The 18514-nt window shown below is 37.9% G+C and overlaps 1 protein-coding gene across 2 annotated transcripts in view; it reads right to left on the reverse strand.

The window, feature by feature from the left end:
- Positions 1 to 18514, reverse strand: part of VARS2 (valyl-tRNA synthetase 2, mitochondrial) — a 96507-nt gene that overhangs the window by 3729 nt on the left and 74264 nt on the right. For both annotated transcript variants that reach the window (XM_053722065.1, XM_053722066.1), the window contains 9 exons: positions 15795 to 15909; positions 13633 to 13703; positions 12576 to 12701; positions 12370 to 12474; positions 5491 to 5559; positions 3406 to 3484; positions 2177 to 2304; positions 1704 to 1856; positions 894 to 1094 (listed from right to left, as the gene is read on the reverse strand). In XM_053722065.1, the coding sequence (XP_053578040.1) occupies positions 894 to 1094; positions 1704 to 1856; positions 2177 to 2304; positions 3406 to 3484; positions 5491 to 5559; positions 12370 to 12474; positions 12576 to 12701; positions 13633 to 13703; positions 15795 to 15909 (1047 nt within the window). The remainder of the gene's footprint in view (positions 1 to 893; positions 1095 to 1703; positions 1857 to 2176; positions 2305 to 3405; positions 3485 to 5490; positions 5560 to 12369; positions 12475 to 12575; positions 12702 to 13632; positions 13704 to 15794; positions 15910 to 18514) is intronic.

Genomic DNA, 18514 nt, shown 5'->3' on the forward strand with positions numbered 1-18514 from the left:
ACTAGCGCTTATTTTCAAAAAAAGTGGTTTGGAAATAGCAAAGTGCTTCTTGTATTTATTGCCCTATAACTTGCAAAAAAAAGTAAAGAACATGTAAACATTGGGTAATTTCTAAACTCAGGACAAAATTTAGAAACTATTTAGCATGGGTGTTTTTTGGTGGTTGTAGATGTGTAACAGATTTTGGGGGTCAAAGTTAGAAAAAGTGTGTTTTTTTCCATTTTTTCCTCATATTTTATATTTTTTTTATAGTAAATTATAAGATATGATGAAAATAATGGTATCTTTAGAAAGTCCATTTAATGGCGAGAAAAACGGTATATAATATGTGTGGGTACAGTAAATGAGTAAGAGGAAAATTACAGCTAAACACAAACACTGCAGAAATGTAAAAATAGCCTTGGTCCCAAACGGTCAGAAAATGGAAAAGTGCTGTGGTCATTAAGGGGTTAAACAACTTTCTAAATTACTTCTATTTTCACATTTATTCTAGTCTCTTGATATCCTTTGTTGAAAAGCATACCTAGGTAGACTCATGAGTAGCGATGCCCTACTGGGAGCCGATTGGACACTGCACATTTATGTCTTGTCATTGGCTCACCTGATTTGTTCAGCCAGCTCCCAGTAGTGCATGGCTGCAACTTCAATAATAGTAAATAGGAAATCTATTCAAAATTGTATGGTCTGCCTGAACCATGAAAGAAACAATCTGGGTTTCATGTCCCTTTAAGTGATTTCATATATTGTTCAAAATTTGTAGCTTTAACACCACGTTCCTGGGAGATATTCTTCAGTGACATCATTAATGAAACAACTAATGACATCATGAGATTATAACGATGCTACCAATCACACAACACCTAGCAAGGTGAGGCTAACACACTGCTCCTTACCGTGTTACGTGGCGTTGGGTATTCCGCAACACAGACACTGGGGGAAAGATCGGAATGTACTCTGGGTAGACGCTGCCAAAGCTCCTCGGACAGAAATGGCGTAAATGGTGCTAGGAGGCGAAGGCTGATCTCAGTGCCCCAGTACAGCACTTGCCGGACATCGGAGGCTTGTGTGTTTTTTAACATGAGTTTCACTGCTTCCTACACAGATGGAAAAGGTCAGAAATAGAAATGAAAAAAAAGTAAAAAAAATGTAGACACGAGTTGGAGAAGAACAAAAAAAAAAAAAAAAAAAAAATAAAAGTATTGAACCCCTTAACGTCAGCAACATAACCTAAATGTCCACTTGTCGGAAGTGGGTTCCAGGGCTGTAACAGGGCTACAATGACAATGGTGAGACCGGGATATTTCTGCCTCACGTTAGAGTGCAAGAGAGAAAGAAAAAGCAGAGGGGAAGAGCATAAAAATGAGGAGAGAGTTTGACAGACCAGGGAGAGAAGAGTAGAGTGAGTGTGTGAGAAAGACAGAATGAGAGAACAGATAGGGAGAATGAGAGAGCAGAGAATGTGCGCACAGAGTGAGTGCATGAGACAGCAGAAAGTGCACGAGAGAGACAGCCGAGAGCGCGTGACAAAGCAAGAGAGCAGATAGAGACAATGATAGAGCAGAGAATGTTTACACAGAGTGAGAGTGCACGAGACAGCAGAAAGTGCATGAGAGAGACAGCCGAGAGTGCACGCAAGTTTAAACTCTGAGAACGTTTGCCGGTTTTATACAAAGCGCGTACTACATTACAATACCGTTTCTCACCAGATACACATCACAGAAGTTCTGCACCCAGAAGGTTTGTATCGCTCCGGTTGCACCGTGGATCTCATAAGCCTCAAGTTTACTTTCAACCTCCTCTGTGACTTGCCTCAAACGATCTAAAAGCCAGCGGTCTATGGGGGCCGTAGGTTTCAGCTGGAATAAAGACAGAGACGGCTAAGTACATCTCTAAGACAGCCATATTTGTGCCCATAGGAAACCATATTGTAATTACTGACCTACTGATACAAAACTATGTTTGTGCCGTTAAGGGGAAAAGAAACTTAATAAAATTAGAGCAATTTATTTTGTACGTTTATGTCCCTTGTGTAGTGAATTTATTTAGCATCTTGGACACCATATTGGTTTATTTGCTGGTCACTTGGTGTTAATGTATTCCCAGGCCCTAGAGTGGTTACAGCATTAAAAAGTAGGCTGACAAATATGTTTTGATTGTGTAAAGGAAACACACCCACCTCTTCCATGGGGAGTGGAGTAAATCCTTCCCCCAAGGCTGAGAGAGTGAATTTAACTCCATTCCAGACCTTGTTGCAGAAATGTCTGACAGCGAGAACGGAGGAAACGTCCAAATTTATGTCATCACCTGACAAACGAGAAGTGGAAAAAGGAAGCGAAGGAAGATGAACGAGAGAGGCAGATAGTGAGGAGTGTTTACTTTCAACTCTTAATACGAGAGGTAAGCACATTAAACGTAAACAACCGCGATAAACCCCTTATTGCTTGCGCACAAATGTTTGCGCACCATTCGTAATCTGGCCTTAAATACATTAAACCAAAATGTAGAAAAGTGAAAGCACCACAATTTCAGCAAGTGAAAGGTTTATTGGAGAACCTTAAGACCACAAACAAATGCAACGAAGCGTTGCATTTGTTTGTAAATAAACCTTTCACTTGCTGAAATTGTGGTGCTGTCACTTTTCTACATTTTGGATTATGCTTTTGGAGGTTACAGATACTCCTTAGTGACGTGCACAATTTCGAAAAGGAGATTTGGTGCTGGGCTTTTTCTTTGCCATTTTGCCCTAAATACATTAAATGCACCTCCCTCTAATTATGGGGTTGCTGCCATTATGGAACTTAGGTTACACTGCAGGTATATGAAGGAGAGTTACTGCACATGCGCACACAGGTCAGCACTGGAATGTAGTGAAAGTTAGATTTCAACATGGCCGCACCCATAACTAGAGGGATGCGAGAATAACCTTAATACTATACTCAAAAAAAGTATTTTATAATTTAGACAGAACATACAATTGTAAACAACTTTCCAATTTACTTCTATTATCTAATTTGCTTTGTTTTTTTAGCATTCTTTGTTGAAAAACATACCTAAATAGGTTCAGGAGATGAGAGCTAGCTGCTGATTGGTGTCTGCACAAATATACTGTATAGCATTGGCTTACCAATGTGTAAAGCTAGTTACCAGTAGTGTATTGCTACTCATTCAACAAAGGATACCAAGAGAATGAAGCAAAATTGATCATAGATGGAAAGTTGTTTAAAATTGTTTGCTCTGTCTAAATGAAGAAGTTTTGTGTCCCTTTAAGCAGTAAGATGTGAATGAAGGGAATATAGAAAAAGCAGGGAAGGGATGATGAACTAATAGACATGAAAATAAACCAATAGGAGAGAGTGTAAGACAATCATGTGACATGAGAGGGTATCTGGGTATACGTCGCCTCACCTTGAACTCTGTGTGTGCACAGAGACAGACGTAGAGCATCAGTTCCGCACTCAGGGATACCGTGCGGAAAATCCTTCAGCTGCACATATTTCAGAATAAAAATATTTAAACAGAGATAATAAATTATTAAATTAGGATTATGGATTTTCTGGGGTTTTTTTACACTAAGTCAAGGGGAGACAAACTAAGCACCCAATGAGCTCCAGTTAAACACATACATTTAATGAACCAGATACGCTATGTAAAGTGGACAGATACAAAATCAAGAATACAGGTTGACTCACGGTAAAGATAATTCTATGAGGCAAAAGTTCAACAGTCTCTTTGTAAACAACTTAACCTATTCATAATACTTTGGAGGACTCTAAAGATTTGCTGCATCTACAGTGTTCTCCATATGACTTATTTATTGGGCACACCACACGGCTGATTCTACTGACCACATGGCTCAAATTTAAAGGGCCATAATACCCAAATGTTTAAACACTTGAAAGTGATGCAGCATAGCTGTACAAAGCTGACTAGAAAATATCACCTGAACATCTCTATGTAAAAAAGGAAGATATTTTACCTCAAAAGTTCCTCAGTAGCCATATCCCATTGTAAAGGATTTCTAAGCAGCATTTTAGTATGTCTGTCCCGGGACAACTGAAAGGATGAGCATCATGCACTCTCATCTTATTTCACCAATCAGGTAAAGGAAGTTTACAATGAAATCTCATGAGAGTCAAGTCAAATCTCATGAGATTACAGTAAAAGTTCATGACCTCAGCACTGCTGATGCTGATTGGCTGCTGTTCAGTTCTTCATTTTTTTTTAATTTTTTTACCTGCAGCTGGGAGCAGCTGAGTATAACTTTTTACACAGAACTTACTCTGCTGAGCTAAGGAAATTGTGAGGTAAAATATCTTCCTTTTTTACATAGAGATGCTCAGGTGATATTTTCCTGTCAGCTTTTTACAGTTATACTGCATCAGCTTCAAGTGATTTAGCATATAAGTATTATGTCCCTTTAAGTAAATACTAAGCTAAAATTAGCATTTTTTTTTCAATGATTTTGCACAAATAATCTTTAAAGGGACACTGAACACAATTTTTTTTTCTTTCATGATTCGGACAGAGCAGTAATTTTAAGCAACTTTCTAATTTACTCCTATTATCGATTTGTATTCATTCTCTTGAAAAAGCAGTAACGTAAACTTAGGAGATGACCCATTTTTGCTTGAGCACCTGGGTAGCGCTTGCTGATTGGTGGCTAAATGTAGCCACCAATCAGCAAGCCTTACCCAGGTGCTAAACCAAAAATGGGCCGGCTCCAAAGCTTTTATTCCCCCTTTTCAAATAAAAAGATACCAAGAGAATGAAGTAAAATTGATAATAGAAGTAAATTAGAAAGTTGCTTAAAATTGCATGCTCTATCTGAATCATGGCAAAAAATATTTTGGATTTAGTGTCCTGTTAAATAAATGTATCTTAAATAATGCAAAGAATGTGTACTTTGGATAGCTTTAGTAGAATTTCTAAGTAACAGAAATTGTTATATTATTTCAAAGTATTACATTCGGCTACTTTTCTGTGGAGAACACTGATCTACTATTAGTATTAGAGAGAAAAAAAAGCAGAAAATATATCTGACTCCTATAGTTTGGTTCATAGATGCAAATAAAATGTCTGAATATTTAGAACTTGCAGTATTCTCTTATCTTTTAGTCATTTAGGTCGACAATATTGTGTCCAGTCATTATCGGTATTACATTTATATATATATACACATACATACATACATACATATATATAAAGTCTAAGGGTATATGTGCTACTGAAAAGCATGAGAAATACAGTTTGATACACTATAGATAGATGATAGAGATAATAGATAGATGATAGACAGACAGACGATAAATAGATAGAGATGATAGATATAGACAGACAGATGGATGATAAATAAATAGATTTAGATGATAGAGTAAGACAGATGATAGATAAATAGATATCTGGATGATTGATAAATAGATAGACAGATGATAGATAAATATAGATAGATGGATAGATAAATAGATAAATATAGTTTGCCATCAGACTTACCAGCCCAGCTTCTGCTATTTTAAGCTCTCGTGGGTCTAAATTACCATCGAGCAGCTTTCCCTGCAGCCTCTGTAAAAGAAACAGTAAAAAGAAATAAAAAGGGACAGTAAAATCTTATGCATATGAGCAAACACAGCTTAAGTTTGTTAAATTAGTAGGTAATCAGAATACCTTAGCGCTTGACTCTGGGAGTCAGACATTCTTTTCTTTAAATAAAGGACGTTCCAACAAAACCGAAATGTGCACAGACGCCTCCATTTTGCATTTAAGAATTTCTGCAGTACACTCGAATTAACAAAAAATACTTTTACCTAAAGCCATCTCCATTTTCAGCGAGAGCATTTGCTGTGCACGAAGCATATATAGATATAATACACATGCATGTGCACAGTATATGCTTTTACCTAAAGCCATCTCCGTTTTCAGCGAGAGCATTTGCTGTGCACGAAGCATATATAGATATAATACACATGCATGTGCACAGTATATGCTTTTACCTAAAGCCATCATTGGTTTTCAGCAAGAGCATTTGCTGTGCACGAAGCATATATAGATATAATACACATGCATGTGCACAGTATATGCTTTTACCTAAAGCCATCTCAGTTTTCAGCGAGAGCATTTGCTGTGCACGAAGCATATATAGATATAATACACATGCATGTGCACAGTATATGCTTTTACCTAAAGCCATCATTGGTTTTCAGCAAGAGCATTTGCTGTGCACGAAGCATATATAGATATAATACACATGCATGTGCACAGTATATGCTTTTACCTAAAGCCATCATTGGTTTTCAGCGAGAGCATTTGCTGTGCACGAAGCATATATAGATATAATACACATGCATGTGAACAGTATATGCTTTTACCTAAAGCCATCTCCATTTTCAGCGAGAGCATTTGCTGTGCACGAAGCATATATAGATATAATACACATGCATGTGCACAGTATATGCTTTTACCTAAAGCCATCTCCGTTTTCAGCGAGAGCATTTGCTGTGCACGAAGCATATATAGATATAATACACATGCATGTGCACAGTATATGCTTTTACCTAAAGCCATCTCCGTTTTCAGCGAGAGCATTTGCTGTGCACGAAGCATATATAGATATAATACACATGCATGTGCACAGTATATGCTTTTACCTAAAGCCATCTCAGTTTTCAGCGAGAGCATTTGCTGTGCACGAAGCATATATAGATATAATACACATGCATGTGCACAGTATATGCTTTTACCTAAAGCCATCTCCGTTTTCAGCGAGAGCATTTGCTGTGCACGAAGCATAGATATAATACACATGCATGTGCACAGTATATGCTTTTACCTAAAGCCATCTCCGTTTTCAGCGAGAGCATTTGCTGTGCACGAAGCATATATAGATATAATACACATGCATGTGCACAGTATATGCTTTTACCTAAAGCCATCTCCGTTTTCAGCGAGAGCATTTGCTGTGCACGAAGCATATATAGATATAATACACATGCATGTGCACAGTATATGCTTTTACCTAAAGCCATCATTGGTTTTCAGCAAGAGCATTTGCTGTGCACGAAGCATATATAGATATAATACACATGCATGTGCACAGTATATGCTTTTACCTAAAGCCATCATTGGTTTTCAGCGAGAGCATTTGCTGTGCACGAAGCATATATAGATATAATACACATGCATGTGCACAGTATATGCTTTTACCTAAAGCCATCTCCATTTTCAGCGAGAGCATTTGCTGTGCACGAAGCATATATAGATATAATACACATGCATGTGCACAGTATATGCTTTTACCTAAAGCCATCTCCGTTTTCAGCGAGAGCATTTGCTGTGCACGAAGCATATATAGATATAATACACATGCATGTGCACAGTATATGCTTTTACCTAAAGCCATCTCCGTTTTCAGCGAGAGCATTTGCTGTGCACGAAGCATATATAGATATAATACACATGCATGTGCACAGTATATGCTTTTACCTAAAGCCATCTCAGTTTTCAGCGAGAGCATTTGCTGTGCACGAAGCATATATAGATATAATACACATGCATGTGCACAGTATATGCTTTTACCTAAAGCCATCTCCGTTTTCAGCGAGAGCATTTGCTGTGCACGAAGCATATATAGATATAATACACATGCATGTGCACAGTATATGCTTTTACCTAAAGCCATCTCCGTTTTCAGCGAGAGCATTTGCTGTGCACGAAGCAAATATAGATATAATACACATGCATGTGCACAGTATATGCTTTTACCTAAAGCCATCTCCGTTTTCAGCGAGAGCATTTGCTGTGCACGAAGCATATATAGATATAATACACATGCATGTGCACAGTATATGCTTTTACCTAAAGCCATCTCCATTTTCAGCGAGAGCATTTGCTGTGCACGAAGCATAGATATAATACACATGCATGTGCACAGTATATGCTTTTACCTAAAGCCATCTCCGTTTTCAGCGAGAGCATTTGCTGTGCACGAAGCATATAAAGATATAATACACATGCATGTGCACAGTATATGCTTTTACCTAAAGCCATCTCCATTTTCAGCGAGAGCATTTGCTGTGCACGAAGCATATATAGATATAATACACATGCATGTGCACAGTATATTCTTTTACCTAAAGCCATCTCCGTTTTCAGCGAGAGCATTTGCTGTGCACAAAGCATATATAGATATAATACACATGCATGTGCACAGTATATGCTTTTACCTAAAGCCATCTCCGTTTTCAGCGAGAGCATTTGCTGTGCACGAAGCATATATAGATATAATACACATGCATGTGCACAGTATATTCTTTTACCTAAAGCCATCTCCGTTTTCAGCGAGAGCATTTGCTGTGCACGAAGCATATATAGATATAATACATATGCATGTGCACAGTATATGCTTTTACCTAAAGCCATCACCGTTTTCAGCGAGAGCATTTGCTGTGCACGGAGCATATATAGATATAATACACATGCATGTGCACAGTATATGCTTTTACCTAAAGCCATCTCCGTTTTCAGCGAGAGCATTTGCTGTGCACGAAGCATATATAGATATAATACACATGCATGTGCACAGTATATGCTTTTACCTAAAGCCATCACCGTTTTCAGCGAGAGCATTTGCTGTGCACGGAGCATATATAGATATAATACACATGCATGTGCACAGTATATGCTTTTACCTAAAGCCATCTCCGTTTTCAGCGAGAGCATTTGCTGTGCACGAAGCATATATAGATATAATACACATGCATGTGCACAGTATATGCTTTTACCTAAAGCCATCTCCGTTTTCAGCGAGAGCATTTGCTGTGCACAAAGCATATATAGATATAATACACATGCATGTGCACAGTATATGCTTTTACCTAAAGCCATCATTGGTTTTCAGCAAGAGCATTTGCTGTGCACGAAGCATATATAGATATAATACACATGCATGTGCACAGTATATGCTTTTACCTAAAGCCATCTCCATTTTCAGCGAGAGCATTTGCTGTGCACGAAGCATATATAGATATAATACACATGCATGTGCACAGTATATGCTTTTACCTAAAGCCATCTCCGTTTTCAGCGAGAGCATTTGCTGTGCACGAAGCATATATAGATATAATACACATGCATGTGCACAGTATATGCTTTTACCTAAAGCCATCTCCGTTTTCAGCGAGAGCATTTGCTGTGCACGAAGCATATATAGATATAATACACATGCATGTGCACTGTATATGCTTTTACCTAAAGCCATCTCCATTTTCAGCGAGAGCATTTGCTGTGCACGAAGCATATATAGATATAATACACATGCATGTGCACAGTATATTCTTTTACCTAAAGCCATCTCCGTTTTCAGCGAGAGCATTTGCTGTGCACAAAGCATATATAGATATAATACACATGCATGTGCACAGTATATGCTTTTACCTAAAGCCATCTCCGTTTTCAGCGAGAGCATTTGCTGTGCACAAAGCATATATAGATATAATACACATGCATGTGCACAGTATATGCTTTTACCTAAAGCCATCATTGGTTTTCAGCAAGAGCATTTGCTGTGCACGAAGCATATATAGATATAATACACATGCATGTGCACAGTATATGCTTTTACCTAAAGCCATCTCCGTTTTCAGCGAGAGCATTTGCTGTGCACGAAGCATATATAGATATAATACACATGCATGTGCACAGTATATGCTTTTACCTAAAGCCATCTCCGTTTTCAGCGAGAGCATTTGCTGTGCACGGAGCATATATAGATATAATACACATGCATGTGCACAGTATATGCTTTTACCTAAAGCCATCTCCATTTTCAGCGAGAGCATTTGCTGTGCACGAAGCATAGATATAATACACATGCATGTGCACAGTATATGCTTTTACCTAAAGCCATCTCCGTTTTCAGCGAGAGCATTTGCTGTGCACGAAGCATATATAGATATAATACACATGCATGTGCACAGTATATGCTTTTACCTAAAGCCATCTCCGTTTTCAGCGAGAGCATTTGCTGTGCACGAAGCATATATAGATATAATACACATGCATGTGCACAGTATATGCTTTTACCTAAAGCCATCACCGTTTTCAGTGAGAGCATTTGCTGTGCACGGAGCATATATAGATATAATACACATGCATGTGCACAGTATATGCTTTTACCTAAAGCCATCTCCGTTTTCAGCGAGAGCATTTGCTGTGCACGAAGCATATATAGATATAATACACAGGCATGTGCACAGTATATGCTTTTACCTAAAGCCATCTCCGTTTTCAGCGAGAGCATTTGCTGTGCACGAAGCATATATAGATATAATACACATGCATGTGCACAGTATATGCTTTTACCTAAAGCCATCACCGTTTTCAGTGAGAGCATTTGCTGTGCACGGAGCATATATAGATATAATACACATGCATGTGCACAGTATATGCTTTTACCTAAAGCCATCTCCGTTTTCAGCGAGAGCATTTGCTGTGCACGAAGCATATATAGATATAATACACATGCATGTGCACAGTATATGCTTTTACCTAAAGCCATCATTGGTTTTCAGCAAGAGCATTTGCTGTGCACGAAGCATATATAGATATAATACACATGCATGTGCACAGTATATGCTTTTACCTAAAGCCATCTCCGTTTTCAGCGAGAGCATTTGCTGTGCACGAAGCATATATAGATATAATACACATGCATGTGCACAGTATATGCTTTTACCTAAAGCCATCACCGTTTTCAGCGAGAGCATTTGCTGTGCACGAAGCATATATAGATATAATACACATGCATGTGCACAGTATATGCTTTTACCTAAAGCCATCTCCGTTTTCAGTGAGAGCATTTGCTGTGCACGAAGCATATATAGATATAATACACATGCATGTGCACAGTATATGCTTTTACCTAAAGCCATCTCCGTTTTCAGCAAGAGCATTTGCTGTGCACGAAGCATATATAGATATAATACACATGCATGTGCACAGTATATGCTTTTACCTAAAGCCATCTCCGTTTTCAGTGAGAGCATTTGCTGTGCACGAAGCATATATAGATATAATACACATGCATGTGCACAGTATATGCTTTTACCTAAAGCCATCACCGTTTTCAGTGAGAGCATTTGCTGTGCACGGAGCATATATAGATATAATACACATGCATGTGCACAGTATATGCTTTTACCTAAAGCCATCTCCGTTTTCAGCGAGAGCATTTGCTGTGCACGAAGCATATATAGATATAATACACATGCATGTGCACAGTATATGCTTTTACCTAAAGCCATCATTGGTTTTCAGCAAGAGCATTTGCTGTGCACGAAGCATATATAGATATAATACACATGCATGTGCACAGTATATGCTTTTACCTAAAGCCATCTCCGTTTTCAGCGAGAGCATTTGCTGTGCACGAAGCATATATAGATATAATACACATGCATGTGCACAGTATATGCTTTTACCTAAAGCCATCACCGTTTTCAGCGAGAGCATTTGCTGTGCACGAAGCATATATAGATATAATACACATGCATGTGCACAGTATATGCTTTTACCTAAAGCCATCTCCGTTTTCAGTGAGAGCATTTGCTGTGCACGAAGCATATATAGATATAATACACATGCATGTGCACAGTATATGCTTTTACCTAAAGCCATCTCCGTTTTCAGCAAGAGCATTTGCTGTGCACGAAGCATATATAGATATAATACACATGCATGTGCACAGTATATGCTTTTACCTAAAGCCATCACCGTTTTCAGTGAGAGCATTTGCTGTGCACGAAGCATATATAGATATAATACACATGCATGTGCACAGTATATGCTTTTACCTAAAGCCATCACCGTTTTCAGTGAGAGCATTTGCTGTGCACGAAGCATATATAGATATAATACACATGCATGTGCACAGTATATGCTTTTACCTAAAGCCATCTCCGTTTTCAGCGAGAGCATTTGCTGTGCACGCAGCATATATAGATATAATACACATGCATGTGCACAGTATATGCTTTTACCTAAAGCCATCTCCGTTTCCAGCGAGAGCATTTGCTGTGCACGAAGCATATATAGATATAATACACATGCATGTGCACAGTATATGCTTTTACCTAAAGCCATCACCGTTTTCAGCGAGAGCATTTGCTGTGCACATGCATGTGTAGTATATCTATATATGCTCAGTGCACTCACTTTTCCGAGAGCCACCGGTGTCTTATATCATGAAAATAGTCATCACCAACATATCAAAGAGATTGCCAGTTCTGTATAAGCAAGTTGAGGACAAATCAAGCTGGTTTCATGGTGAACCACAAGAAAAGGAGCAAATACGTTGTAATATGTTGCAGTTGTATTTACCTCAAGGGATATTCCAGTAACAACATCTAACGGATCAAGAACGTTGCCCAAAGACTTACTCATCTTCCTGCCATGAGCATCCCTGACCATGGAGTGTAAGAAAACCTATAAAACATGGGAAAGACAATGATGAACGTCTACGTCTGTTTTTGTAACTGCATCACTTTGCAAGGAGGAAAGGAATTGGCTTCTAGCCCACTGCACACCTCTTTGAATGGAAGTTCTCCGGTGAGATGTTCTCCTAGCATAACCATTCGAGCAACCCAGAAAAATAGAAGGTCACTCCCTGTCTCCAGAAGAGAATTTGGGTAAAACTCCTCAAGATCTTTGGTCTGAAGAAGAGAAAAGGAGTCAACTAAGCTTCAAAAGGTTACATTGCTTCTGGGAAGGCAAAATGGTAAACGTAAAGATAGGACCAACATATCAAAAATAGTTCAATACAGAAGAAGGAAGAAAAGTTAAATAAAGATGATATTTAATCCTCTATACCAGAGACTTTCAAACTAAGCATCTCAAAGAATGATTCTACTGGAAGATCTACCCAGTACCAAGCAAATGTATATATAGAGGTTTAAACGCTGTTCTTTTAATGGGGCTTGCTTTATGGATAGTGCCCCTTTAGCCGCCAGCGCTGGTGGCGAGACCTGCACTATTATGGGCCAAAAAAAAACTAAATGATCAGCGACATACAGGGTAAGTTGTGGTTGTTAAGGGGCTAAAGGAACATTAAACCCTAAACAATAATAGATATAATAATGCACTTGAAGAAAACATTAGCCATGTTGTATCTAAGTTATTGTATGTTCTGTTCCTATCTGATATCTCCTGCGGAAGCCAATTATGGCTGGTTATAAATAAGCTGAGAAGTAATCTCAGACAGTAAGTGTCCCCTTTAAAAGGCCATAATAGTAATAAAATGACATACTCTAATTTGCTATGCAATTTCAAGACCATCGACCACGCACTACTGTGTGTTTATCCCTCGCAATAGAGTGAAGCTGCCTCTGATCCAATCAGCAGTTGCACGTCTCAGATGTAAAACTAGCGCTGCTGATTGGATCAGGGGCCGTTTCTGCTCAGGACCGTCAGGGCTGTGCAGGTCCCAAACCTTACTTCTACTGTGTGTTTAACTCCTTTGCGTAGGTGGATAGTCTTAAAATGACATGTTCTAAAGAAATAGTGCATGTGATTTTTAGACTAATAAGGCCCTTTAAACACTGCCTTTAAGATAGGATTAATAAGAAGAATATAAAATGGTGTCACCTTCGCGGGCCAACCCAACATTGCAAACGGGAAGAGACCAGAAGAAAACCAGGTGTCCAAAACGTCTTCATCTGTAGAGAAGGTGGAAGTTTACAACAGGTGAGACAAAAACCACTCAACAAACTGCAATATCCCACTAATGATTATGACTCATACAGATTTAAATACGTAAGAAGCACCGGCAGCCATTCGAATACACTGATTAATAGTAACAATTATATTGTTTTAAAGGGACAATAAAGGTTTCTGACTTTTGTGGGTGTCCCACTCGCCCACTGCTGTAATTTGTCTACATGTTAGACAGTGATTGCTTAAAGCGACATGAAACCCAAACATTTTTCTTTCGTGATTAAAGGGGCAGTCTACACTAGAATGTTTATTGTTAAAAAGATAGACAATACCTTTATTACACATTCCCCAGTTTTGCATAACCAACACAGTTATATTAATATACTTTTTACCTCTGTGATTACCTTGTATCTAAGCCTCTTCTGACAGCCCCTGATCACATGACTTTTAGTTATTATCTATTGACTTGCATCTTAGCCAATTAGTGCAGTGTCTGCCACAACCCACGTGCGTGAGCACAATGTTATCCATATGGCTCACATGAACTAGCAGTCTCCTGTTGTGAAAAACAAATAAAAAGCATGTGATAAGAGGCTGTCTGTAGTGGCTTAGAAACAGGCAGAAATTTAGAGGTTTAAAGTGAATGTAAAGTTTGAAGAATGTGTGCCCGGTTTTTAAAAATCCTATTAAATACAGGGGACTTTCAATCATCAAATTTTACATTTAATTTGTTTTGTTAAAATACTTACCTTTTATTCTTAAAAAACGCTTCAGCGCTTCCCCCCGCCCGTCGCGTTATAAAGTATATTAATATAACAATGTTGGTTGTGCAAAGCGGAGGAATGAGTAGTAAAGGCGTTGTCTATCTTTTTAAACTATAACAAGTTTAGTGTAGACCGTCCCTTAAAGATAGAACATACAATTTTAAACAACTTTCCAATTTATTTCTAATATTACATTTGCTTCATTGACTTGGTATCCTTTGTTGAAGAAGCAGCAATGCATTACAGGGAGTTATCTAAAAGCTAACGGGCCACAATTGAATCGACTTAAAAGTGCAAATAAGAAAATATTCTAATGTGTTAATGTTAGAACGTTTTATTTTTGCACATAACGTGTGTTTAAAAGGACCAGTAAATACAGAAGATTTACATGATAACAAGACAATGCAATAGCACTTAGTCTGAACTTCAAATGAGTAGCAGATTTTTTTCTGTCAAATTGCAAAGTTATGTTTATTTCCACTCCCCCTGTATCATGTGACAGCTATCAGCCAATCACAAATGCATTATGAAAATATAGTCTGAATTCTTGCACATGCTCAGTAGGAGCTGGTGACTCAGAAAGTGTAAATATAAAAAGACTGTGAACATTTTGTTAATGGAAGTAAATTGGAAAGCCGTTTAAAATTACTTGTTCCATCTGAATCATGAAAGTTTAATTTTGACTTGAGTGTCCCTTTAAATATTACTATATGGTGCAGACCCTTGTTTTAATATTCATTCATATTTAAAGAGAAAAAAATGGGATCTACTATTTCTGTTCAGAAATAGTTTTCCAATTTACTTCTATTATCAAATTTGCTTCATTCTCTTGGGATTCTTTGTTAAGAGTGTAGCTAGGTAAGTTGATAGGAGCCGAGGAGCATGCACGTTTCTGTTGCAGTAGATGGCAGTACTGTTTGCAACAAGGTATAACATTTCTATAAACATTGTTGCAAACACTGCTGCCAGATGGCTAGACACATGCAAGCTCCTGAGCTCACCTATGATTACACTTTAACAAAGAATGCCAAGAGAACTAAGCCAGGGACTCACAGAATGTTACACAGTAATCCAGTACCAAGTGTATAATACATCTGAATAGTATATACATTGTATACATCAAGGCTCGACAAACCCAGGCGCCAGGGACTCACAGAATGTTACACAGTAATCCAGTACCAAGTGTGTAATACATATGAATGGTATATACATCAGGGCTCGACAAACCCAGGCACCAGGGACTCACAGAATGAGTCTGACGGCTACAACTGGACATTATAAGAATCGTGAGGTTTCTCCAGTAAAGCTTAAGAGCATTGTTTTACTCACCTCTGTCTAGATGAAGCTTGTCTTCGTGTATCGCCAAACGACTGGCAGCTTTAGTTCTTGCATCAGCCTCATTGCGGGCAACTACCCAGAATCCATCACTTTCATCACAAGGAAACTAAGGATAAAAAAAAGCAAAAAAATGGCATTTATATGTATTCCAGGCTGATCGCCAATCCGACTCCCATTATCATAGACAGGGAGCCAGACCACGATTTAATAACTCCATTACACAGAAACATAAACAGTAGAGTTCTAAAGAAAACCAAAATGAAAATATTAATGAAAATAAGCATTTTTTTAGACATAGGAGAGACTGAAAGGGTACGATCTCTCGTTACCCAGTCTCCAAAAAACAAGAATAAGAAGGGAGCCGATTTCCAATATACACATGACACCACACAAAAGAAAAAGATTAAGCGAGGAGGTAGAGGAGGATGAATTATTCAGAGAATACGATCACAGAAGACAATTTTAAATAAAAATAAAGAGAATGTATATGATCTTACTTCTAAGAAACTCAATGATCTAGAAATAAATCTCTTAGCCAAAGGGTTAAATTTCGCCCCCAAAAAAGCGCCAAATAAATTTGAGACATATATTGATCTCCAAACATATTAGAAAGATAACTCTCAAAATATATTTCATTAAACATCCCCATTCATCAGTACAACCACAGATAACAGTTTTAGACAAAAATGATGATAGTACATTACAGATTCTAAAATCATTAAATGTCCCACCCAATTTTCTCAGATCAGTTCAGATGACTCAAGTGTTTAGTACCCCTCATGATCATAGGGATGAGCCGGAATTCATGCATACTCACTTTAAAAAATGGTTAGGTGAATATAGAAAGGTCAAAGGGTGTTTTCAATGTGGACATTGTGTCCTATGTAGATACATAGTTGGCTCCAAAACCTTCTCAACTGGAGGTAAAACTTTTCCCATTAAACAGTTTATTAACTGTAAAACAGAGAATGTTATCTACCTACTTTCCTGTAGTTGCCCGATCTTCTATGTAGGTAAAACTAGACGTATGTTGACTGAGCATAGGGACGATATAAAAGCAACTAAGGATGGTGACATAAAAAGTGGGGTAGCCCTGCATTTTCTAACTCACCATAATTCCAATCTAACGGACCTCAAGGTTTTAGGTATAGAGACAGTTTCCCTCTTTGGCAGAGGAGGGGACATTGATAATATAGTTCTCAAAAAGGAAACAGCCTGGATGTATAAACTACAAACTCTGGCCCCAAAGGGACTAAATGAGAAGTTTGAGTTTGCCGCTTTTCTATAAAAGATTAAGATATGTATATATTCTTTCCTTGAATATATTTTTCCTTCATATTTTTTCCTTCACTGTTTAGTGGAAGGACCTCTGAGAGGCACAGAATGCGAATACAATTCAATATTAATTTTAATTTTGATTTAAACTATTATCAATGTAGATGAATAAGGGCAATATATTTTTTTTTACATTAGGTAACAGTCTTAAAGTAATGTTTACATTACTCTTTCTTTGTACATCGTTTGTATATACATATTCTCATAAATTTTAGAGAAAATAATTCTTCAATTCATAATATATAAACTAACTTAAGGCTATCCATCTGAACCACAGGTTTTTTGTTTTTATGCTTTAGTTGCTTTAGGTATATGCCTGTAATAATTATTAGTTAATACTCATGATATATTTTATTATTATTACTATTGCATTATATTTTCTTTTGGTTATATTCAGTAACGAAGCAAGTGTTCTAGTCAATGTTAATTTTTTCACCTATCCTCATAATTAAAGCTTTGCAATTTAACGGACTGTTCTATTGGGTGCTGTCTCCTAAATGTTCATCCAATCACTGGGAGTTACGATCGGTAATTAGCTGAGACTGTTTACGTTCTCTATCCGTTTGCCCTGAGGAAACCCCATGACGCAGTGGTCACGTGGGGGGTGAAACGTGCGTCGGCAGTGACGTATACAGAGCGGGCTGCTCTGTCCTGGATCAAGCAAGTTTGTAATCAAGCCGCAACAATTTGAAAACAAAGTTGGCAGTTACAGTCTCCATTAAGCCGTTTGGATACACGCATGTTTGTCTTTGCCTTTGAAGATTGTCTCAACAGAAACAGTGATTTGCCGCAACAGTGGGAAGGAATTTCACCCCTCTGCATACGTAACTTTATAGCGGTTTTGATTTGGCAAGTGATAACACTTATCCTGGACGGTATTTACTAAAAGTACTATCCAGTTTGGAGGGAACACCCATAAATTGGCCAAGGACTGGCTTTTTACCTCCTATTGTCCACTAAGGATGTATGTGACAACGGCTCTTAAAAATAAGAAATATGAAATTTGTTACTTTGTTTCTTACAGTTTGCAATGTTTTTGTAAAATGACCTCCTTGTACAAACTTATTATGCGGTATTTTTGTGACCTGATGTTGGGGACCGCACATAGATCCTAATTTATATTTCATGACACCGTATCCTTCAGACATGTTAGGGGTGCCCTCTGAAATAGGTGTTGTCCGGTTCCCCCTGGTCCAATATTACCGATTCTAAGCATACTTTAACTATGTACTTAAAGGTTGCCATTCATAAAGTCTATTATTCTTTATGTGTTACAGTAACTATTATTGAATTTACAATAATTATTTGCCTTCTCTAGGTAATCTACATCACCAAATATAGATCCTCATGGAGTAACATGATGGCCGATTTGTGCA

Source organism: Bombina bombina, chromosome 7 (genome assembly GCF_027579735.1).
Source record: "Bombina bombina isolate aBomBom1 chromosome 7, aBomBom1.pri, whole genome shotgun sequence".
In the NCBI taxonomy this organism is placed as follows: domain Eukaryota; kingdom Metazoa; phylum Chordata; class Amphibia; order Anura; family Bombinatoridae; genus Bombina; species Bombina bombina.